At 50.1% G+C, this 25,320-nt stretch overlaps 1 protein-coding gene across 1 annotated transcript; it reads left to right on the top strand.

Annotated features, from left to right (window-relative positions):
* The first annotated feature begins 251 nt into the window (after window positions 1–251).
* KAT8 (lysine acetyltransferase 8) lies at window positions 252–25,261 on the top strand. Its single transcript, XM_040440192.1, has 11 exons — window positions 252–497; window positions 18,396–18,635; window positions 18,789–18,863; window positions 18,962–19,137; window positions 20,128–20,181; window positions 20,270–20,434; window positions 23,166–23,396; window positions 23,755–23,848; window positions 24,291–24,441; window positions 24,520–24,674; window positions 24,785–25,261. The coding sequence occupies exons 2-11, from the start codon at window positions 18,404–18,406 to the stop codon at window positions 24,847–24,849; spliced, it is 1,398 nt and encodes a 465-aa protein (XP_040296126.1). The 5' UTR covers window positions 252–497; window positions 18,396–18,403; the 3' UTR covers window positions 24,850–25,261.
* Window positions 25,262–25,320: the final 59 nt, after the last annotated feature.

The raw sequence follows: 25,320 nt of genomic DNA, 5'->3' as shown, positions 1-25,320 counted from the left end.
TGGAAACTATCGCCTCACACACACAAGGCGAAGCTGGAAACCGTGTGGAGAGAGAGCGACGGGCACCCGGCCGAGACAAAGCCTGCAGAGGACACGACGAGGAGCTCCGCCACCTTCTCCGCGAGATGTCTGCGACGTGGACCGCACATGCGCCGTTTTAATACAAAAAGAACGGGGAGGAGCTTAGTTCGAGTTAAAATGGCCGCCGTCACACAATAGACGAGCCAGAAATGTGCCCTGGAGGGAAATGGGCGGCGCAGCTTTTTACCGCGGAGCTCTCGTCACATGACCAGCTACTGGCGACGCACTTCCGGCGGTTGATCGCGGCCTACTTTTGTTTGAGGGACCGGCGGCTTTTATCACCCGAGGACCAGCATTCCGCCCCGTGAGGGCTCGTCCGGCCTCGGGGGGTCCACGGGCTGCGGCGGAGCCGCTTCACTGTCCGGTGACGGCATTAGAAGTGGTGTGACGTCATAACTGGTCATGTGATTGATGAGGTAACGTGTGATTTGAGGGAGAGCACGTCATGCCCTCTTATAGACTACAGCCCTCATTATTTCTAGTCTTGTTTCTCTATTGGTGGGGCTTCACAGTTTGATATAATGATGGTCGCGGTGATGTCACAGAGAAATGTAGGACTTTGTGTTGTAAGTCGCCTGACTTTTCTTCCATTGGCTTTTCTGGTTGTCGTACGCGACTTCCCTGTGGTGTCACACAATTGTAAGACCGTCGCAGACAAGTCACGTGTAAGTCTGTGTCGTGATGCGTCTGTGGCCGAGTTGTGTTGATTTTCGGATCGCTCATTGCGAGCGTCTCGCGTAACGGCGCAGCTATGGATTGCGATGGCGGATGTGATTGTGTAACTTTTATTGTAACCCTCCTCACAGTTATAAGTTAGCGGTGCAGAGTCCCCTCCAGACCATTATGGCGGCCGCCCTCGCCCACATGGCGACCCTCCGCTTCCCTCATGGCAGGCTTGTCCTTCACGACTACGGGTTATGACCTGAATGCATGTTACCTGTGGACACCCGCCATAATATGGCGTGAATACAGCTATAATACGCTCGTCTGTAACCGGCACGGCAGAAGACAATCCGCCATCGTGACTGTAATATACACCCCTGTTCTTCGCAAACGTTTCTCAAAATACGCTGATATACGTGCTGAGAGCCACCTCACGTTGTGGGGGCCGACTCGTGACCCCGTGGAGGGAGTGCAGACGAGAGGCCGACAGAATGAGAAGAGAGATTGTAGGAGCCGGAGACCTGAAGGGGTTTTCTGAGACTTCAATACTAACGACCTGTATAGCGCTGCATCGGGTGTCCGAGTTTCCATACCCGATCAATATAATACTGGGTCTTACTATTTAACGATACAGCGCAGCCTAGTATCTGAAAGAACATGGCGCGCGCTGAGGGCAATGCGCGCAATGTTCTCAGCGGCACAGGGGAGAAGGATGCAGTCCCCCCCCCCCCCCCTTAAATTTAATGGGTTAATTATATTCATTGGTTGGGCAGTGCACCCCCCCCTCCCCTAACTCCAGTACTGTAAAGTATAATCATTGGTGACGCAGTGCGCCCAACCCCCCCAGTATTATAACAATTATAATCATTGGTGGCAGTGGCAGCTTCTGATCGGAGCCCCAGCAGTGAAGTTGCGGGGCTCCGATCGGTTACCATGGCAGCGACGCTCCTGAAGCCGCCCATGGTCAGCTCCCTGCGGAGAGTGTCATCGCCATCGGGGTGAAAAGATCCCAGGTTCTGGCTCCTAAGGGGGATGGGGGGGATAGTTATTAATTAAAAAGTAAAAAAAAAAAACACAAATACTAAAAGTTTAAATCACTCCCTTTCCCAATTTGACATATAAAATATATAAACAAGAAAAAAAAAATAAACATATTACATATCGCCACGCCCGAAAAAGTGCGAACTATTAAAATATAAAAAAAAATATTTCCTATGCGGTGAAGAAAAAATAAAAACCACGTGATTCGATTAGGACTGTTCTATTAGGCTGAGTTCACACGGGCGTGACGGATTTATTCAGGATGCGCCCCGGGTGTACTGCGGCAAACCCGCGTGAGTAGGTGCCCAATTGCAGTCAGTTTTGACTGCGATTGCGTTCCGTTTTTATTGCGTGGGTGCAATGTGTTTTGCACACGCGTGATAAAAAACTGACTGGTACCCAGACCCGGACTTCTTCACTGAAGTTCAGGTTTGGGCTCGGTGTTGTGTAGATGTTGTTTTCCCTTATAACATGGTTATAAGGGAAAATATTAGCATTCTTTAATACATGTTATAAGGGAAAATAATAGTGAATAGACTTTCATCTTGGCAACCGTGCGTGAAAATCGCACCGCATCCGCACTTGCTTGCGATTTTCACTCAGCCCCATTCACTTCTATGGGGCCTGCACGCACAATATAGAACATGCTGCAATTTTCACGCAACGCACAAGTGATGCGTGAAAATCACCGCTCGTGTGCACAGCCCCATAGAAGTGAATGGGTCTGAGCACGATACCAAGCACAACCACCCAAGATCCAAGAAGGACAAGCCGTAAGGTTATGCAAATAGAGGAAATAAAAGGTGTCGATAAGATCTACAGATGATCGAATGTTTCAGCACCTAGCTCCAATAACAGCAAAGTATTTTAGCCTTATGAAACCTAAAAAAATCGGATCGAGTCACGTGGAATGATTGTGCTATGCCTCCTGTTCATCGACGTGCCGCTTGTAAACTGAGAGGGACCGCAACCTTGAACAGAGCGCCCTTGGTTTATCTCTCCATCTGATTGCTACGCATTTAGGGCTTGTTCCCACGAACAGAAGAGCTCGGTGCCCGTGCTGTGGACCACAAATTGCGGCCCGCAATGCACGGGCACCCACATGCAGATCGCAGACCCATTCACTTGAATGGGTCCGCGATCCGTCCGTTCTGCAGAGCAAGTTCTATCTTTCTACGGAACACCACAGAAGCACTCCGTGGGGTTCTGTTCCGTACTTCCGTTCCACATCTCTGCATTTGCGGATGGGTCCGCATCCGTGATGTGGAATGCACACGGAATGGTGCCTGTGTATTGCGGATCCGCATATGCTGTCCGCAATACGGCAACGGGACACGACTATGGTCGTGTGAATAAGCCCTTAGGCTGAGATGTCCGTCTGCGCGGACGGATCGTCTGATTAATAGTGATCCATTCAGTACTGCAAGTGAAACTGGACGTCTCATCCCAAGCCTAGGGCGGCAAACAGCGTCTACACAAACCATCAGAAGGCATCTGCACGACGTTGTGCTACAAGCCAGATGTCTAGCTTCAGGTGTTCCGTTGACCACACGCCACCGCTCTCGAAAGCTATTGTGGTGCATAACGCATGGTAGTGAAGGTCTAGCCTTTTCAGCGGGTGCAATGATGGCCAGAGATTGATCTGGAGACCACATTGACCACGCCATGAAGAGGCCTTCACAGGGGAAAGTTACACAGTCCTACTCCCGAGATTGTGTTGTGGGGAGGCATAATGTGCAGTAGGTAGCCAGACCTCTCTATTCTTCATTTTAGGTACTAACTTGTGTTACATCGATGTGGTTGTGGAACCAGTGGTACGACCATTTATCCAGTGTCCCAGGAGATGTTTTTCAACAGATCGCCAGGACATATGTTGCTTGTACTGTGAGCAGCCTTCATGGCATTGAAGTAGTTCCGGAGATGCTGCGGGCCACGGTCATATCTCCCATAGAGCACATCTGGGACGTCGTTCTACGGCAATTGCTACCAGCAGTGGCTGATCTTGATGATTTGTGTGCCCACATGTATTCAGTGTGGCAGAACAATCCTCAGACAACCATTAATAACCTCACTAATAGCTGCCAAGGTGTGGAAGTGCCTGCATTTCTGCCATGTAGCGCCCATATGTCATAAAGAATAAATCCTGATGTTTTGAATATTTTCGATCCTGTGATTTCCAGAATTCCACAACTTTTACATCTTGGTGTTGCAATTTCAATGTCGAGGAGTGTAGTTATCCATCGGAATGCCCCTTTAGGGCTCTTTCACATGAGCGGATGCCGTGCGGGTAATCCGCTGCGTGAAAGACAGCCAAGCCCCGCTCCGGACAGCGGAGACACGGAGCAGTAACATGACTGATAACGCTCCGCGCCTCTCTGTGACCTTTTTACTACAAAACCCCAGTGAGATAAAGTTGTCACCGTGATTTTGTAGTAAAAAGATCAGAGGCACGGAGCGTTATCAGTCATGTGACTGCTCTGTGTCTCCGCTGTCCGGAGCGGGGCTCGGCTCTCTCTTTCACGCAGCGGATTACCCGCACGGCATCCGCCTGTGTGAAAGAGCCCTTAAGGTGCTATTTCACAGGACAATCATTGGGAATGAATAATCCTAGTACTGGTCATCATCCCGTTTCAACACCTGACAAATGAGCAAATGATGGTTGTCAGCTGATCAGATGTGGGCATAAAAACGCCCGCTGGTGGTCCGCACATCGCCCTAGGGATCTCGGGGTCTGCAAATAAATCAAGTGTTCACTGGTCGCTGATAGATTTGGTCAGATCATGCAGGTATTATCAGCAGTGGTCACATTGCTTACAGTGCACGTGAACCTCGCGCCATTGTATGCATCGCAGGCACGTGGCACCAGCGCAGTGGCTGCACCTGGAACTTAATTCTGAGGAGAATGATATCTGTGGGACCAGAGGTCGCAATAACGCCTGTACAAGCGTCATAGACGCGTCTTCAGGCGATTTTACTCCTTGAAAAAAGTCTAAGGTGCACCAATACGCCTTAGACTTTCCCTGCCTTTCATCAGCGCGGCGATGCTGCCTGTGCCTGAAATGACCAATAACAAAGCTCCTTACAGCAAGGAGCTTTGTTATTGGTCGGATTGAGCGGGCAGCCGGACCATTCGGCACACCGCTCTGAAGTGAGGAGGAAGAGTCCTGCAGCCGCACGAGATTCTCACCGGGTGGCGCCTGGCGGGGTAAACGGTCTTGGGCTGTGGGTCACTTCCTCCGTGTGCTTACGGCGTCCTCTCCAGTGAAGAACGTGCGCCCAAACTCCACAGTAACCAGATACCAACAAACTCCCCCCGGGGCACTATATGCCTGAGCATGCTTGTCCTGGTGGGATGAATAAAAGGATCGGGTCCGTGCCAGGCCAGTCGGGCGCAGCGCATGTTGACATGGAGACTGGGGGGGGGGCTGATGGTGATGTGTTGGGGTGGGCTATGAGTTTGGGCGCACGTTCTTCACTGGAGAGGACGCTGTGAGCACATGCAGAAAGTGACCCGCAGCCCGACCGCCCAGAACATGGAGTGAATGTGACCAGTGGAAGACGTTTAGGATTGGTGAGCACATTAAATGGATTTCTCATAATCAGGGTGGATTTGATTTAAATCACTAGTCAGTAAGGCTTGATTTAAATAATAGTTTTCTACATAAAGACTAATTCTTGCTGGTATAACTTATAATATGCAAGTAGATGAAGATTTAAACAACTTTTCATATTAGTTTGATTAGGTTGATTCCGCATTCATAGGTTTGTAGAAGTTAGGATTAAGGTATTTTTCTCAACTCTGTTCATGTTATAACATTTTTGCTGTGAAGAAGAGGAGGCCTGTGATCTCTGCTGAGTCAAATTCAGTTTTGAGAACTGCAAAAGTAAACCAAGCATCTGTGATAATATCTTGTAGGCAGAGAAACTGCCAATAATACAAAAACCTCTGGAAGAGCCGGACATTGTGAATGGATTCATGGAATTTATTTACCAAAAAAATGACACATATAGAAACATAGAATGTGTCGGCAGATAAGAACCATTTGGCCCATCTAGTCTGCCCAATATACTGAGTACTATGGATAGCCCCCGGCCCTATCTTATATGAAGGATGGCCATATGCCTATCCCATGCACGCTTAACCTCCTTCACTGTATTTGCAGCTACCACTTCTGCAGGAAGGCTATTCCATGCATCCACTACTCTCTCAGTAAAGTAATACTTCCTGATATTACTGTTAACCCTTTGCCCCTCTAATTTAACACTATGTCCTCTTGTAGCAGTTTTTCTTCTTGTAAATCTTCTCTCCTCTTTCACCTTGTTGATTCCCTTTATGTATTTAGCAGTTTCTCTCATCTCCCCTCTGTCTCTTCTTTCTTCCAAGCTCTACATATTAAGGTCCTTTAATCTTTCCTGGTAAGTTTTATCCTGCAATCCATGTACTAGTTTAGTAGCTCTTCTCTGAACTCTCTCTAGAGTATCTATATCCTTCTGGAGATATGGTCTCCAGTACTGCGCACAATACTCCAGATGAGGTCTCACTAGTGCTCTGTAGAGCGGCATGAGCGCCTCCCTCTGTCTACTGGTAATGCCTCTCCCTATACACCCCAGCATTCTGCTAGCATCTCCTGCTGCTCTATGACATGGTCTGCCTACCTTTAAGTCTTCTGAAATAATGACCCCCTAAATCCCTTTCCTCAGATACTGAGGTTAGGACTGTATCACGGATTGTATATTCTGCTCTTGGGTTTTTACGCCCCAGGTGCATTATCTTGCACTTATCAACATTAAATTTTAGTTGCCATATTTTTGACCATTCCTCTAGTTTTCCTAAATCCTTTTCCATTTGGTGTATCCCTCCAGGAACATCAACCCTGTTACAAATCTTTGTGTCATCAGCAAAAAGACCCACCTTACCATCGAGGCCTTCTGCAATTTCGCTGATAAAGATATTAAACAATATGGGTCCCAGAACAGACCCCTGAGGTACCCCACTGGTAACAAGACCTTGGTCTGAATATACTCCATTGACTACAACCCTCTGCTGTCTGTCCCTCAGCCACTGCCTAATCAACAATATGGGAGTCCACGTACAGCCTTATTTTACATAATTAAAAAACTAATCTTTATTTCATGATGGAATAACCTTTGGATGGTTTTCCTCAAAAAGCATTTTATATAAAAAAATCCGATTTAAATTAAAAAAAAATCTGATAATTAGACGGCACAATATGTGATTGGTGCAATGTTATGTGTCCTGCTGGGATCTAAGAGGGCTTACATTTTTAGGGAGACTCCAGAAAAACCAAGGAGGGCTGGCGAATAGGCAATAGATTGTCCCAGATATACGGGCAGCCATTTTGCCTCCATTAGGTCTCATGTACACGACTGTATCCATTTTGAGGTCTGCAAATTGCAGATCCACAAAATATGGACATCCGTGTGCTATCCACATCTCCATGCTGCAAAAGATGGAGCATCTCCTGTTCTGGCGGACCCACTTAAATCAATGGGTCCGCAAGAAAACGCGGATTGCACACAGACCGCATCCGTGATTTGCGTACTGCAAAATGGAGAGTCGTGTGCTTCAGACCTTATAGTGAAAGCCACAGTGCTCATAGATGTAAAGTACAGAGGCGCCAAGTGCACTATACTGTGAAATAGTCCAATATACCGTGTATAAGACTGTCCTATAACTGACCCCTGTGCATTCGTCCCAGACCGCCAGCCGCTGCTCCCTGCCACAGCCACCAGACGTCCCAGACCGCCACCCGCTGCTCCCTGCCACAGCCACCAGACCGCCAGCCACTGCTCCCTGCCACAACCACCAGACGTCCCAGACTGCCAGCCACTGCTCCCTGCCACAACCACCAGACGTCCCAGACCACCACCCGCTGCTCCCTGCCACAACCACCAGACGTCCCAGACCACCACCCGCTGCTCCCTGCCACAACCACCAGACGTCCCAGACCGCCAGCCGCTGCTCCCTGCCACAACCACCAGACGTCCCAGACCACCACCCGCTGCTCCCTGCCACAACCACCAGACGTCCCAGACCGCCACCCGCTGCTCCCTGCCACAACCACCAGACGTCCCAGACCGCCAGCCACTGCTCCCTGCCACAGCCACCAGACCGCCAGCCACTGCTCCCTGCCACAACCACCAGACGTCCCAGACCGCCAGCCACTGCTCCCTGCCACAGCCACCAGACCGCCAGCCACTGCTCCCTGCCACAACCGCCACCCGCTGCTCCCTGCCACAACCACCAGACGTCCCAGACCGCCAGCCACTGCTCCCTGCCACAACCACCAGACGTCCCAGACCGCCAGCCACTGCTCCCTGCCACAACCACCAGACGTCCCAGACCGCCAGCCACTGCTCCCTGCCACAACCACCAGACGTCCCAGACCGCCAGCCACTGCTCCCTGCCACAACCACCAGACGTCCCAGACCGCCAGCCACTGCTCCCTGCCACAACCACCAGACGTCCCAGACCGCCAGCCACTGCTCCCTGCCACAACCACCAGACCGCCAGCCACTGCTCCCTGCCACAACCACCAGACCGCCAGCCGCTGCTCCCTGCCACGACCACCAGACATCCCAGACTGCCACCCGCTGCTCCCTGCCACAACCACCAGACGTCCCAGACTGCCAGCCACTGCTCCCTGCCACAACCACCAGACGTCCCAGACTGCCAGCCACTGCTCCCTGCCACAACCACCAGACGTCCCAGACTGCCAGCCACTGCTCCCTGCCACAACCACCAGACATCCCAGACCGCCAGCCACTGCTCCCTGCCACAACCACCAGACGTCCCAGACCACCAGCCACTGCTCCCTGCCACAACCACCAGACGTCCCAGACTGCCACCCGCTGCTCCCTGCCACAACCACCAGACGTCCCAGACTGCCAGCCACTGCTCCCTGCCACAGCCACCAGACCGCCAGCCGCTGCTCCCTGCCACAACCACCAGACGTCCCTGTTCAATTCTTATTGCATTGTATTTTACACAGTCTTCCGCGCCGATCTCTACGTGACAGATTTGGTGCTTCAAGAAAGGTCTTCTGAGAGAGAAATGTAAAAAGGTCAAAATTAGCTATTTCTGCATGGAAGACATTATAGAGGAGACTGGTAATGGTTTCTTTGCCTAAATAGCAACATCTTAACATTAAATAGGCCTGTGTATTATATATATGAATTACCGCAAATTACGTTCTCCTCGGCTAAAAATACTCCTCAAAAATGGTCAGAGGAGTATTTTTACTCTTCCGGAAAAAAATGTAGCGCGACCTCTGTGTGGGACCGTCCTGAAGGGCTGAGACTGACCTGCAGTACCGGACACGGCCCCGGAAAGATGTGGGACCGTCTGGAAAGCAAGTGCAGCCTTATTTCATATTCCAGGAAGGAAAAAACAAAAGGGTCACTTGGCCCCGAAATGTGCATCTAGATTAGCACCATTCTCTGAGCGGCACTAGACATTTTACATGTAGTACAGAGGGGCTTGAAAGTTTGTAAACCCTTCAGAATTTTCTTTATTTCTGCATAAATTTGACCTAAAACTACATCAGATTTTTTACACAAGAGATAAAGAACCAAGTCAAACATTCGAGTCACAAGTATGAGACTCGATCATTTATTTATTAAGGAAAATGATCCAAAATCACATGTCTGTGAGCAATAAATATGTAAATGTGAACCTTCAGGATCAGCAGAGAATGAAGATGAAATAGATCAGCTGTTTGAAATCAAGTGGGTGACCTGTTTTGATTAATGGGTTTATCCAATTTCAAGAACACCCCCCCCCCCCCCCCCCCCCCACATGGGCCGGGCCCCTCACCGGTAATATACTTACCCCGCTCCCTGCACCGCCGCTGCGTCTGCCTGCATACGGATGAAAACATCCGGGGGGTGGAGCAGCCAATGGCAGACCGGGGATGAGCCTCCCTAGCGTCACCCGCAATGCTAGACTAGGTCGCACCTCCCGAGACGTTACCCGTGCAGTAGAGAGCAGGAGCCCTGCTCTAAGTACTTGGATTAACAGAAGTGTTCATTTGGGCTGTTTAACACCATAGATGCTGCAGTCAATAGCAACTGTGGCATCTAAGTGGTTTAGAGGGAGACAGCACCCTCTCTCAAGCATCGGCAGCCTGCAAATGTGATCGCAGGGTGCTGATACCATAGTACATTTATCATGTAATTTATCCTGCATGGTGAATGCTGTAATAAAAAAATGCTAGAATTGCTTATTCACCGTCAAAAATCTATCATGTCATGTACGCAAAGATGATACCAATGAAAATCACAAGTCGTCAGAAATCAGGCCCTCACAGCTCTATAGAAAGTTATAGTTTCTTGGGATGCAGTGATGGAAACTTTTTTTTATTTTTTTTTAAAGATTTTTATTGTGAAAAAGTAATAAAGCATAAAAAGCGCTTTGGTATCGCTGTAATCATACTGCCCCAGAGGGCAAATTTTATCATGTAAAAACTCAATGGATGCTATTAGGGATCGACTGGTTATTGGTTTTACCGATATTCAGGATTTTCAGAGTTATCGGCATCTATGTTGCCAATAACGAATCGGGAACAAGGATCGCGCTGCTCTCAGCGCTCTGTGTTCCCTCAGCAGCACAGGGGAGAAGGAAGCAGTGTCTCCCTCCTGTGCTGCTGCCACCAATGAGAGGAGGAGGGGAGGGGCTGTGGTCACTGCGCCACCAATGAGAGGAGAGAGAAGAGGAGGAGGGGAGGGGCTGTGGTCACTGCGCCACCAATGATGTTAACTCACTCATTCAAATTCAACAGGAGGTGGGAGCTGGCTGCAGAATCATATAGCTGCACCCGACCTCTATGACAAGTAGCTGCGATCCGCAGCAGTTAACCCCTGCCGCACCTGAGGGGTTAACTGCCACGGATCGCAGCTACCGCTCATAGAGGTCGGGTGCGGCTATATGATTCTGCAGCCAGCACCCACCTCCTGTATATGAATTAATGGGCGGGTTATCTTCATTGGTGGCGCAGTGCGCCCCTCACCCCACCATTAAAAACATTGTTGGCGCAGTGTGCCCCCCCCCCCCCCCCCCCAGAATTAATCATTGGTGGCAGTGGCCACAGGGTCCCCTTCTCCTCATTGGTGGCAGTGGCAGCTTCTGATTGGAGCCCCAGCAGTGTAATCGCGGGGATCCGGTTGGTTGCCATGGCAGACAGGACGCTACTGAAGCCCTGGCTGCCATGGTGATCTCCCTGCTGCTGTGTGCACAGGGCAGCAGGGAGAGTGCAAAGTCCTATTCACCCTAATAGAGCTCTATCCGGGTGAATAGGACAAGGGTTCTAGCCTCTAAGGGTACTTTCACACTTGCGTTGTTCTTTTCCGCCATAGAGTTCCGTCACAGGGGCTCTATACCGGAAAATAACTGATCAGTTTTATCCCCGTGCATTCTGAATGGAGAGTAATCCGTTCAGGATGTCTTCAGTTCAGTCGTTTTGACTGATCAGGCAAAAGAGAAAACCGCAGCATGCTATGGTTTTATCTCCGGCGAAAAAAACCTGAAGACTTGCCTGAATGCCGGATCCGGCATTTTTTCCCATAGGAATGTATTAGTGCCGGATCCGTCCTTCCGGTCTGCGCATGTGCAGACTGAAAAAAAGGTGAAAAAATAAATGCCGGATCGGTTTTTGCCGGATGACACCGGAAAGACGGATCCGGCATTTCAATGCATTTTTTTTTCGACTGATCAGGCATTTTTAAGACTGACCAGGATCCTGATCAGTCTTACAAATGCCATCAGTTGGCATAAGTTTTGCCTGATCCGGCAGGCAGTTCCGGCGACGGAACTGCTTGCCGGATCTCTCTCTGCCCCTAAGGGGGCTAAAAGTTAGTAAAAAAAAAAAAAAAAAACACAACACCAAAATATTAAGTATAAATGAAAAAAAGATTTACAAAAAAAAAAAAAAGCTAAACGTTAGCAATAAACGTTCATTTTCAGCAGATTTGTGTAGGATTTTTTTTTTTTTCAAAAATAAAAATGTACTGAATATCGGTATAAATTATCGGCTATTGGCCTGAAAGTTCACAGGTTATCAATATCGGTCGATCCCTAGATGCTTTATTATCCCATAAAACTGACTGAGCCTGCGCTGGACCCAAGCCAGATACTCCGAATGGGCTAATAAACCGCAGATAAATCGGGTGCTTGGAGCTTCACCTCTAAGGCCTCGTTCACACCAGCGTCCTGAGCGGATCCGGCTGTATTATCTGTAACATGGCCAAGAAGGATCCGTCATGATCTCCACTGAAAGTCAATGGAGGACGGATACGTTTTCTATTGTGGCAGTGAAAACGGATCCATCCCCATTGACGTGCATTGGGGGAAATGCCGGATCCATCTTGCTCCGCATCGCAGGACGGAAAGCAAAATACAACATGTCGCGGTTTGCTCTCCGGTCTGGGAACGCAACATTTTGGAGCGCTCTGTTCCGTTCTGTTCAGTTGTGTCCCTATTGACAATGAATGGAGACAAAACGTAGGCGTTTTTTTCGGGTATCGAGCCCCTATGACGGATCTCAATACCGGGAAACGAAAACGCTAGTGTGAAAGTCGCCTAACCTGAACCGTATTGACAGTTCTTTTGGGCACCCTATAGTGGCAGGCCCGGGGTCTCCTTAGCTGAGGTAATTAGGGGTAATCTAAACATTTCAGGAGTTAAGATCGAGTCGCAGGAATATAAACTAAACCTAATTTTGGTGCCTAATCTATGGAAGGTATTGGGCGACTTCTCGGGATTGCAAATGAATGTGGCCAAATCGGAGGCCATGTGTATCTCCCATCCAATCGTCCAACTACTGGAGGAAAACTCGGGCTTTGTTTCCCGCAGGGACAAATTGTGCTATTTACGGATCTTTCTAACTCCTACTCCGAAGGGTATATACCATGAAAATGACCTTATGTTCCATCTAGTCTGACCTAAGTGGGATTCGCCCTTGTCCTGGATTGGTAGAATACATACCGTTAAAATGACGTCCCTGCCGCGTCCCTGATGTAGCTTCAGGGGGTACATCAAGATATTTGTCCGTTTTATTTGGGCTCGTAAACTCCCCAGGATCAAACTTTCTGTAATGTACCTTCACGACCGGTCAGGGGGACTCCCGCCACCTAACTTCATCTAATCTCCCGCAGGCGCATAGAACCTATCGAGCAGGAGTCTCCCCTTTTCATCTCCTTGGCAGTCATCTTCTGGTCCTCAGAGCCTACCCCAGTAGATACCAAATCTAAGGCTACTTTCACACTAGAGTTTTTTTGCGGATCCGTCATGAATCTGCAAAAACGCTTCCGTTACAATAATACAAGCGCCTGCATCCGTCATGAACGGATCCGGTTGTATTAGGTCTTCTATAGCCATGACTGATCCGTCTTGAACACCATTGAAAGTCAATGGGGGACGGATCCGTTTTCTATTGTGTCAGAGAAAACGGATCCGTCCCCATTGACTTACATTGTGTGCCAGGACGGATCCGTTTGGCTCCGCTTCGTCAGGCGGACAGCAAAACGCTGCAGGCGGCCTCCAGAGCGGAATGGAGACGGATCGGAGGAAAACTGATCCATTCTGAGCGGATCCTTTTCCATTCAGAATGCGTTAGGGCAAAACTGATCCGTTTTGGACCACTGAGCCCTGAACGGATCTCACAAACGGAAAGCCAAAACGCCAGTGTGAAAGTAGACTTAGGCCCCTTGCAGATGAGCGTGTCCGGATGCGTCCCGGTGCATTGCGGCAAACCCGCGAGAGTAGGTACGCAATTGCAGTCCGTTTTGACTGCGATTACGTTCCGTTGTTCAGTTTTTATTGCGCGGGTGCAATGTGTTTTGCACGCGCGTGATAAAAAACCGACTGTGGTACCCAGACCCGGACTTCTTCACAGAAGTTTGGGTTAGTTGTAGTGTAGATTGTATTATTTCCCCTTATAACATGGTTATAAGGGAAAATAATAGCATTCTGAATACAGCATACTCGCCTTAATCCACTTGTTCGCGCAGCCGGCATCTCTTCTGTCTTGTTGTGTGAGGAATAGGACCTTTTGATGATGTCACTATGCTCATCACATTGTCCGTCACATGATCTTTAACCATGGTGATGGATCATGTGACGGACCATGTGATGAACGTAGTGACGTCATCAAAGGTCCTATTCTTCACAAAAGAAGACAGAAGAGATGCCGGCTGCGCAAACAAGTGGATAAGGCTACATTCACACGTCAGTATTTTTCTATAATCCGATTTTCTGTCCGTTTTTTGCGGATCCATTGACTTTGTATTGTACCAGGATCCGATTTTTTCAGGAAAAGAATAGGACATGTTTTATATTTAAACGGACATGCGGAACGGAACAACGGAAACGGACAGCACACATTGTGCTGTCCGTTTTTTTCCAGGACCCATTGAAAGTGAATGGGTCCAGATCTGTTCCAGAAAAAACGGAACAGATCAGGAAAGAAAAAAACGGACGTGTGAATGGACCCTTAAGGTGAGTTAATTTTTTTTAAAATTTTTTTTAACCCCTCCAGCCCTATTGTACTGTGCAGTCTGTATTCAGAATGCTATTATTTTCCCTTAAAACCATGCTATAAGGGAAAATAATAATGATCGGGTATCCATCCCGATCGTCTCCTAGCAACCGTGCGTGAAAATCGCACTTGCTTGCGATTTTCACGCAGCCCCATTCATTTCTATGGGGCCTGCGTTACGTGAAAAACGCACAATATAGAACATGCTGCGATTTTCACGCAACGCACAAGTGATGCGTGAAAATCACCGCTCATGTGCACAGCCCCATAGAAATGAATGGGTCCGGATTCAGTGCGGGTGCAATGCGTTCACCTCACACATCGCATCCGCGCGGAAATCTCGCCCGTGTGAAAGCGGCCTAAGGCTTTTCTCTCTTTTTATTCCATTCAATTATGGAGATCAGTGAGATTGAAGTTTAAAATGCAGTTCGCCCCTCTCAGCCGCCTTTTACGTGGTGGAGTTCAATGGTTTTCTAGGGGGGGGAGGGGAGGGGTACTTTACTTACTGTTTCTCAATGCAAACATAAATCCCCCCTCAGGGAATGTACAGATGGTGAAGGTTAGGCTCACAGCTGATACTACTGACTCTCCATGAACACTTTATACTAGACTCTTTCCATACAAAGGGTTCGGTCTCCTGGGTTTGTAACTGGTTGAATACCATTCATGCTGAGACCGGGGGAGGGTATCCGCCAATAGATGCCGATCCTGCTGTGAAACTGTTAGTAAAGGCATCTGGCGGCTTAATCTAATCGAAACCTCCCACAGAGCCTACCGTGTCCCCGAGAGCTGATGTGGTACCTGTCCACCAGCCTCACCATCTACCACACCTGGTGGGAGTACTGTCTGGACCGCCATCTGCTCGGCCTTGACCAATGTTTTGGGCGATACATTCCATAAATCGCCTACTGTATGCCTCCTGGGTGCGGGACCCATTGGGATGAGATTTGCCCCCTTTGGCTCAATTCTTCTTGTGGCACGCTGGAAAACCCCCAAGGATACAATATCTTTGAAAAGATGGCCGCCATTAGTGATGACCGAGCGGGGGTGGCAACCGTGGATATCCTCTTCCCACTCAACATACTTTATTTCTTTTTTAGATGTGGGGGAATCTCTGTGTTGATGACGCTTCCCCCCCCCCCCCCCCCCCCCCCCGTAATGCAACACCATATATCAGGGATGGCCAACCTGAGGCTCTCCAGCTGTTGTAAAACTACAACTCCCACCATGCCCTGCTGTAGGCTGATAGCTGTAGGCAGTCTGAGCATGCTGGGAGTTGTAGTTTTGCAACAGCTGGAGAGCCTCAGGTTGGCCATGCCTGCCATATATGATAGCCGAGCTTGGACCTCCTGTTCTTTACTCTGTTCCTGTACTTCTGACCTGAATATATTGCTTGCTGACATCATGGCCTCCTGCGTGGGGTCTCCTTCAACAATGGGGCCATGTTTGTAGAGTATTTGAAATTGTTTCTTTAATAAAGCCTTCTGGAACTAAAAACTCAGTGGCAATATTGCTGTCTTTTCCCATTCCTCCCAGAAAGAGTTAATCATTAAAGGGGTTGTCCGGGTTCAGAGCTGCCCCCCTGAGGCTAGCATTGTAGCATCTCCTGCTCCGATGCGCTCCCTTGCCCTGCGCTAGATCGCGCATGGCACGGGCTCTTTTGTTTATCATAACACACTGCCAGGCAGAAGCTTCCGCCCAGCAGTGTGTTCGGTGACGTCACCAGCTCTGTGGGGCGGGCTTTAGCGCTGCCCTAGCCATTTTACTGGCTAGGGCAGCGCTAAATCCCGCCCATCAGTACCTGTGACATCACCAGGCCTCCTGGCAGCCCCATGGAGAGCCCCGGTACGTCACTGGATCGCCAAAAAATGCCTTTGCCCTGTGCAATTTAGCGCAGGGCAAAGGAGAGCAAGTCAGGGGGGCTGCCTGGGTGAAGACGGAGGTATGTCCGGGTTCTGAACCTGGACGACCCCTTTAAGTTGTTTGCCCCATTAAAAACTACAACTTGTGCTAAAGAACATAAAACCTCACACGGCTACATCGTGGGAAAGTAAGAAGTTGTAGCTCCTGGAATGTGGTGATAAATGAAAAAATAAAATAAAAATGATGTTGGGGTTAAATGAGGAGCGTTCTGTTTGGAGAAAGGAAAGCTCTGCGTCCAGCTTAAAAGCCGCCTCGGAGCTGGAAGGGTCAAGGTTCGGGCCCGTTCTGCTGCATCGGGGCCCCAACAGCTCGTCACCACTGATGGAGCAATGAGTTCTACAGAAAAATGTCCGCCCGTGAGCTCCAGAGAAGGTGGGTCATGCAGGAAGACCACAACGCCAAGTGTAGACGCTGAGTCTATAAAGAAAGGGAAGGCTCTGGAATGACGGAGCCACAGTCCTGACCTCTGTCCGATAGAGATGATGTGGAAGAACCTGCAGCCACCGCTTCATGGGAGGAAACCACCGACATAGCAGAGCTGGAACTGTTCTATACACCTGCAGCGACCGCTTCATGGGAGGAAACCACCGACATAGCAGAGCTGGAACTGTTCTATACACCTGCAGCGACCGCTTCATGGGAGGAAACCACCGACATAGCAGAGCTGGAACTGTTCTATACACCTGCAGCGACCGCTTCATGGGAGGAAACCACCGACATAGCAGAGCTGGAACTGTTCTATGGAGGGGCTCTGCAGGTCAGTGCTGTGGGGGCTCCAGCTTATCTGCATGTTGACTCTTGTGGAGTCTAAAATCCATGGCGTCTGTGGCCTGTCTCTCCTCCATGCTTTAGACTGCAGCTGTTTCCTCAGATTGCCTGCTGTGTATCAGCACATGCTCAGCACAAAGACATTATGTGGAAAGCTAACTGCTGCGAATGGACGGAGGGGAGCACGGAGACGCCATCAGCATCCTGCCCCTACCCTCATGCCTCACACTGATCACAGTCGCTCGATGTATGTGATGTCCAGTCCACCGACGGCCGTCGTCTTTCTCACTGCATCGCGCTGATGTTGGAGCCGTGTCCTGAGACGTGTTGGTTTAGTGTCTGGCTGTGGTTTACTCAGGGTGTGGACACGACGGCTGTAATCTGTACACGCGGCAGGGTTTATCGGATGTGGCTGACCTGCTCGTCTGCGCGCCGTATCCTTTGTTCCTTTTTCACTCTTTGCTTTTTTACATGACAATTACTGCACATTGTTTTCTGCTCCGGTCGCCTCCAGAGTTTGCAGAGAATGAAGTCTTCCTGTGGTTTTCCGCAGGTTTCCTGCTGTATTTTGTTGCAGATGCAAAATAAACTGCATCTAGAATTGGGCTCCTTTCACATCCGCGCTTTCGCTTTCTGCTATTGAGATCCGTCATAGGGTCTCCATAGCGGGGAAAACGCTTCCATTTTGTCCCCATTCATTGTCAACGGAGTCAAAACTGAACAAAATGGATTGCACCAGAATGCGTTTCGTTTAGTTGCGTCCCCGTCGCGGACAGAATAACGTTGCAAGCATTTTTCTGTCTGCCATGTGTTGTGGAGCAAGACAGTGTAAGTCAATGGGGACGCATCCGTTTTCTCTGACTCAATAGAAAACTGATCCGTTCCCTTATTGACTTTCAATGATGCACGTGACGGATCCGGCTATTTTAAAGATAATGCAACTGTTCATGACGGATGCAGACGGTTGTATTATCGCGACTGAAGCGTTTTTGATGATCCATGACAAGTCCAGCAAAACCGCTGGTGTGAAAGTGGCCTAATGCGTTATGGAAGATCAGCAATGTGGGTCCATTCACACCTCCGCAATTTTGTTCCGCACTTCCAGGTCCGCAATTCCGATCCCGAAAAAAAATAGAACATGTCCTATTCTTGTCCGCAATTGTGGACAAGAATAGGCATTTTCTATTAAGTGCCGGCGATGTGCGGTCGGCAAAATGCGGAACGCACATTGCTTATGTCCGTGTTTTGCGGATCCGTGGATCCGCAAAACACACGGACGTGTGAATGGAGCCTTATATGGCAGTACTCTTATTTTTGCTGGTGTTCTGTATGTTCACCTGCCTATACCGTGGTTTTGTTTTGTAGTGGGAGCCATGGATGACACAATTCCTGAGGAGCACAGATCTGTGCCGGGAGGGGCAGGGGAGAACCAGCATGATCCTCTCCATCCCCAAGAAGATGGCCTGGAGCAAGGGAGCATTAAGGAAGAAGAGGATGATGAGATCGGGTCTGGGGGAGAAGCTGCCACCACAGGAGGGAGAGACCCAGAGGTGACGGTGGAGATTGGGGAGACCTACCTGTGCCGGAGAGCAGACAACACCTGGCGTAAGGAACAGAATCTTAATTGTGTGGGGGACACAAGTAATTACTAAAGCAGACATGGTGGTGGAGCAATCCCGGAATGTCCTGGGTCCACCTGTCACCATCCTCCGAGTAGGTGGACCTGTTGTGCTCACGCTCGTCCCGTCTCATTTGCAGACTCTGCGGAGGTGATTCAGTCGCGGCTGAACGAGCAGGAAGGAAGAGAAGAGTTCTACGTGCACTATGTGGGCTGTAAGTAAACGTCTCCGCGTAGATGTCCGCTGCTGCCGCCATATCCCTGGACGGCAATGTGACCTCTCGTTCTGCTTCTCCTTCCTTTCTCTCTGTAGTTAACCGTCGTTTGGACGAGTGGGTGGACAAAAATCGCCTGGCGCTGACCAAGACTGCGAAAGACGCAGTCCAGAAGAACACCGACCAATACCTGAATGAACTGTCGGAGCAGCCAGAGAGGAAAATCACCAGAAACCAGAAGAGGAAACACGATGAGATCAACCATGTGCAGAAGGTGAGCGACCAGAGTCTGCCATTCATCACATACACCCCTGCAAGGGCCATACTTTTTGCATTATCTGAAATGGGATGTCCTCCAGTGTTTGTGTTCCACCGATAAATGTTGTTTCAGTGGAGGTCCCATGTCTCCAGGCTTGGAGGAGAAAGATGAGACGACCTCCTGGCCTGACAAACAGGGATCAGACACCATTCCCAGGGAGTATCTTATCGGCGGGAGCCGTTCACAGTGAATGGTCGCTGGAGGGTAAATAAAGCCTTACATGGCGCCCATGCAATATCTAGACGAGGGTGTCTTGACCATATAAAAGGTGCTTCTTTATAGCAGACAATGCTGTCCTTTTATATCGAATTAGGGTGGATTCCGTTATGGCTTTCCATTATAACAGGGTTATAATGGAAAATAACGGAATCCATAAGACGGAAGGACGGATCCGTTTTGCTGCCCATAGACTTGCATTATGCCAGAATGCAAAACGGACACCTTTTAAAAGGCATTCAGTTTCCTCTCCGTCCTAATAGAAGTCTATGGGAATCAAAACAGATCCGTCTGGTTCCCGTTATGCAAGACTGAAAACAAAGTCCTGTCGACAGGGACCCAGACGGATCCGTTATGTTTTCCCATAGACTTCTATTAGGACTGAGCAAAGCAGAATGCCTCTTAAAGGCTTCCGTTTTGCATTCCATCCTATGGATTCCGTTATGTTCCGTTATAACTGAAAGCCATAACGGACTCCATAACGCTGGTGTGAACCCACCCTTAATCGGCACAAATGACTGAAAGGAGTGTTACAATGCATCTTCCCGCAGGTGGCGCGGACTTGGTGGGGGCAGATTGTTTTGTCACAGCAGCACCAACTCCTCGGATTACTTCTTTGTAGGGGCCCCTGAACTAGGTGTAGATCTGATAATGGGTCCCATGACCCCGACTCTGCACACTGCTATGGAGGTTTGTCTCTGTCTCATCCAGCTTCTATATTCTTTCTAGACTTATGCAGAGATGGATCCCACCACGGCTGCGCTGGAGAAGGAGCACGAGGCGGTGAGTGACATCATGAAAGCTATTACCGATACCTCTCGGCTCACGTGTATTCTCTTGTTCATTTTCTCTTATTCCTCTTAATCTCCAGATCACAAAAGTTAAATACGTAGACAAGATTCACATTGGGAACTATGAAATTGACGCTTGGTACTTCTCTCCATTCCCCGAGGATTATGGGAAGCAGCCTAAACTGTGGGTGTGCGAGTATTGTCTGAAGTACATGAAGTTCGAGAAGAGTTATCGCTATCATCTGGTAAGGAATGGTGTAGGTCAGGCACGCTCAACCTGCGGCCCTCCAGCTGTTGCAAAACTACAACTCCCAGCATGCCTGAACAGCCTCCAGCAGGGCATGGTGGGAGTTGTAGTTTTAGAACAGCTGGAGGGCTGCAGGTTGGGCATCCCTGGTGTAGGTCCTTTCTTCTTAAATATAAATAAACCTGCTCAGAGCACATGGCTGAATACAGGAGAGTGCAGAGCAGGATGCAGGGTACACGGAGGTCTGAATGCAGGCGAGTACAGTGCAGGACGCAGGGTACACGGAGGTCTGAATACAGGAGAGTACAGAGCAGGATGCAGGGTACACGGAGGTCTGAATGCAGGCGAGTACAGTGCAGGATGCAGGGTACACGGAGGTGTGAATGCAGGCGAGTACAGTGCAGGATGCAGGGTACACGGAGGTCTGAATACAGGAGAGTGCAGTGCAGGACGCAGGGTACACGGAGGTCTCAATACAGGAGAGTACAGTGCAGGATGCAGGGTACACGGAGGTCTGAATGCAGGAGAGTACAGAGCAGGACGCAGGGTACACGGAGGTGTGAATGCAGGCGAGTACAGTGCAGGATGCAGAGTACACGGAGGTCTGAATACAGGAGAGTGCAGAGCAGGACGCAGGGTACACGGAGGTCTGAATACAGGAGAGTGCAGTGCAGGACGCAGGGTACACGGAGGTCTGAATACAGGAGAGTGCAGAGCAGGACGCAGGGTACACGGAGGTCTGAATGCAGGCGAGTACAGAGCAGGACGCAGGGTACACGGAGGTCTGAATGCAGGTGAGTATAGTGCAGGACGCAGGGTACACGGAGGTCTGAATGCAGGCGAGTGCAGAGCAGGACGCAGGGTACACGGAGGTCTGAATGCAGGCGAGTACAGTGCCGAATGTAGGGTATGCAGGCGAGTACAGAGCAGGACGCAGAGTACACGGAGATCTGAATGCAGGCGAGTACAGTGCAGGACGCAGGGTACACGGAGGTCTGAATGCAGGTGAGTATAGTGCAGGACGCAGGGTACACGGAGGTCTGAATACAGGAGAGTGCAGAGCAGGACGCAGGGTACACGGAGGTCTGAATGCAGGTGAGTATAGTGCAGGACGCAGGGTACACGGAGGTCTGAATGCAGGCGAGTGCAGAGCAGGACGCAGGGTACACGGAGGTCTGAATGCAGGCGAGTACAGTGCAGGACGCAGGGTACACGGAGGTCTGAATACAGGAGAGTACAGAGCAGGACGCAGGGTACACGGAGGTCTGAATGCAGGCGAGTACAGAGCAGGACGCAGGGTACACGGAGGTCTGAATGCAGGTGAGTATAGTGCAGGACGCAGGGTACACGGAGGTCTGAATGCAGGTGAGTATAGTGCAGGACGCAGGGTACACGGAGGTCTGAATGCAGGTGAGTGCAGAGCAGGACGCAGGGTACACGGAGGTCTGAATACAGGTGAGTATAGTGCAGGACGCAGGGTACACGGAGGTCTGAATACAGGAGAGTGCAGAGCAGGATGCAGGGTACACGGAGGTCTGAATGCAGGCGAGTACAGTGCAGGACGCAGGGTACACGGAGGTCTGAATGCAGGTGAGTACAGAGCAGGACGCAGGGTACACGGAGGTCTGAATGCAGGTGAGTATAGTGCAGGACGCAGGGTACACGGAGGTCTGAATACAGGAGAGTACAGTGCAGGATGCAGAGTACACGGAGGTCTGAATGCAGGCGAGTACAGTGCAGGACGCAGGGTACACGGAGGTCTGAATGCAGGCGAGTACAGAGCAGGACGCAGGGTACACGGAGGTCTGAATGCAGGTGAGTATAGTGCAGGACGCAGGGTACACGGAGGTCTGAATGCAGGCGAGTGCAGAGCAGGACGCAGGGTACACGGAGGTCTGAATGCAGGCGAGTACAGTGCAGGACGCAGAGCAGGACGCAGAGCAGGCGGTGATCTGAATGCAGGTGAGTGCAGTGCAGGGTATGCAGTGGTCTGAATGAATACTGGCGAGTACAGTGCAGGACATGGTACACGGAGGTGTGAATGCAGGCGAGTACAGAGCAGGACGCAGGGTACACGGAGGTCTGAATGCAGGTGAGTATAGTGCAGGACGCAGGGTACACGGAGGTCTGAATACAGGAGAGTGCAGAGCAGGATGCAGGGTACACGGAGGTCTGAATGCAGGCGAGTACAGTGCAGGACGCAGGGTACACGGAGGTCTGAATGCAGGCGAGTACAGTGTCGAATGTAGGGTATGCAGGAGAGTACAGAGCAGGACGCAGAGCAGGCGGTGATCTGAATGCAGGTGAGTGCAGTGCAGGGTATGCAGTGGTCTGAATGAATACTGGCGAGTACAGTGCAGGACATGGTACACGGAGGTGTGAATGAAGGAGAGTACAGAGCAGGATGAAGAGGCATGGCTGTCAGACTTAGGGCTGTTTCACACGAGCGAGTCCATTGCGGGAATCGCGCTCCATGTGTCAGTGTGATCCTCCGCTCTGGAGTTGCAGGAGCACACGGCATCATCATGATTTATAATGCTATGTGTCTCTGCGTGGCCTTATTTCTACAGAATCACACTGACAGCTTTATGTCACTATGATTCTGTGGAAAAAAGGCCACGCAGAGACACATGTGAAACAGCCCTTAGAGCATATGAAACGCCAGCTCTGTGAGATTGTAGCATGAATGGCTTGTAGGCTTGACTTCTGCTATCTTTGGGACTCTCCAGGGCCTGTGCCAGTGGCGGCAGCCTCCGGGGAAGGAAATCTACAGAAAGAACAACATCTCCGTGTACGAGGTCGATGGGAAAGACCATAAAATCTACTGCCAGAACCTGTGTCTCCTGGCCAAGCTGTTTCTCGACCACAAGACGCTGTACTTTGATGTGGAGCCTTTTGTCTTTTATATCTTGACCGAAGTTGACCGGCAAGGAGCGCACATCGTGGGATATTTCTCCAAGGTAATTTGGGGAAACGGTCCCTGTACTCTGGTCAAACTATTGATGTGTCAGAAGGTTTTGATTGGTAGAGTTTGAAATACCGAGACTCCCACCGATCACTGGAACAAAATGCTTTCCACAACTCGCTGTCTCTTCTCGCTTCAGGTGGAATGGGGTCTGGCTCATAGGCTTCCTATTCCTATAGTCTCCAGCATTGAGGAGAGGGAACGCACCTCGTTGTAGCGATTGGGGGGGGGGGTCTCGGCACATGGACCCAAGCCAATCAAAACCTTTGATATGTCATTGTGACACATTAACCACAAAGCTCTGCTGCATCTCATGGCTTCAGGAATAACTGATGGCAGCCGTGTCATTTTAGGAGAAAGAGTCTCCTGATGGAAACAACGTGGCTTGCATCCTGACCCTTCCCCCGTACCAGCGACGTGGCTATGGAAAGTTCCTTATTGCCTTCAGTAAGTGACCCCCTAGTAAAGACTCCACGATAACTTGGTTTTAGGGCTTCTTAAGGGTTAACTTCCCTAAAATAAAATGGAAACTGCAGCCGAGGCCCCCAACCGGAGTCCCTTTGGATTTCCAGGTGACTCCATTAATCAGGGCAAGTGAAGCCACCAAACAGTAGATGTCAATGTCAGGAATCTGGTTCTAAGCCTGGGGCCCCTGCCAGCCATGTGCTGAGCCTATTGGTGGGCGAGGCGCAGAGAACGGTGATTGGCTTCGCTCCTGACCAGGGGAATAAATTGGTGCCGTTACTGGATTTGCAGCGGTCCGTTTATATGATTACAGCTCTGCCTGAGCCGTATATTGATGGCCAAGGAACGTCCCGACCCCTGATCTCCCGGCCTGGGATAGATTGTGTGCTCCTTGTGACCCTGCTGATTGTCTCCCATAACTCAGGTTATGAACTCTCAAAACTGGAGAACACCGTTGGCTCCCCTGAAAAGCCACTGTCGGACCTGGGCAAGCTGAGCTACCGCAGCTACTGGTCCTGGGTGCTCCTGGAGATCCTGCGAGACTTCCGGGGGACGCTCTCCATCAAGGACTTGAGGTGAGTCTGGACACTGACTTCTGTCGTGCTCCGCGCCTGGTCCAGTACTTGTAAGCCTCACATTTGTGCTTCCTCCAGCCGTATGACGAGTATTACCCAGAACGACATCATTGGAACGCTGCAGTCACTGAACATGGTCAAATACTGGAAGGGGCAACATGTCATCTGCGTCACCCCCAAACTGGTGGAGGAACACCTTAAGAGTGCGCAGTATAAGAAGCCTCCCATCACAGGTAGGAGTGTGGGCCTGTGAGGTCACTGCGCCCTCTGCTGGTGCCAGCTGCAACTGTGACTGGAAAACGCCCATTGACACGTCCATTATATCTTCTCTTTCCCTCGGCAGTGGATTCGCTGAACCTGAAGTGGGCCCCCCCGAAACACAAGTTAATGAAGGCGTCTAAGAAATGAGGCAATGGAAGGTGAAGGGACAAAACAACCAGTGAAGCAGGTAGACTGTTTCCATGATCTGGATGATGTTACATCGGTGTGAAGGGACGTTCCCCCCGCCCGAGGGGCAGAGTAATAGACGCTAGCACTGCATTGGCCTCAGGGAAGGTCCCGGTGGATGGCGCTGAAAGGGTCCAGGAGTTCATTTCTGTTCATCAGTCAAAGGTTTTATATAATAAATTTTTGTTTTTTGTATTACGGGTTTGAAATATGAAAGGATTTTGAATTGTCCACCCAAGGAGGGTCCTGGCGTGTAGGAATATACCCCATTTATCCCTGGAGATGGCACCATGCCCTCTCCTTCCCGTATATAGGACTATAACCCCTCCCGCCATACACAGGACGAGACGGCGGAATAAACGTTGAGAGGATGTGGATCTCGTCAATGTGGTTATTTTCTCTGTACACATTCAGTCTGTCTCTACTATGGAT

The sequence above is a fragment of the Bufo bufo genome, chromosome 7, assembly GCF_905171765.1.
Source record: "Bufo bufo chromosome 7, aBufBuf1.1, whole genome shotgun sequence".
NCBI lineage: Eukaryota > Metazoa > Chordata > Amphibia > Anura > Bufonidae > Bufo > Bufo bufo.
This window is presented reverse-complemented; position numbering and strand designations above follow the sequence as displayed.

Excerpts from the sequence above, each read along its gene's own strand:
- KAT8 (XM_040440192.1), top strand. The coding sequence starts at position 18,404 with ATGGATGACACAATTCCTGAGGAGCACAGATCTGTGCCGGGAGGGGCA. Across the intron at positions 20,435-23,165 it reads AGAGTTATCGCTATCATCTG|GGCCTGTGCCAGTGGCGGCA; the intron begins GTAAGGAATGGT and ends GGGACTCTCCAG. Across the intron at positions 24,442-24,519 it reads CTCTCCATCAAGGACTTGAG|CCGTATGACGAGTATTACCC; the intron begins GTGAGTCTGGAC and ends TGCTTCCTCCAG.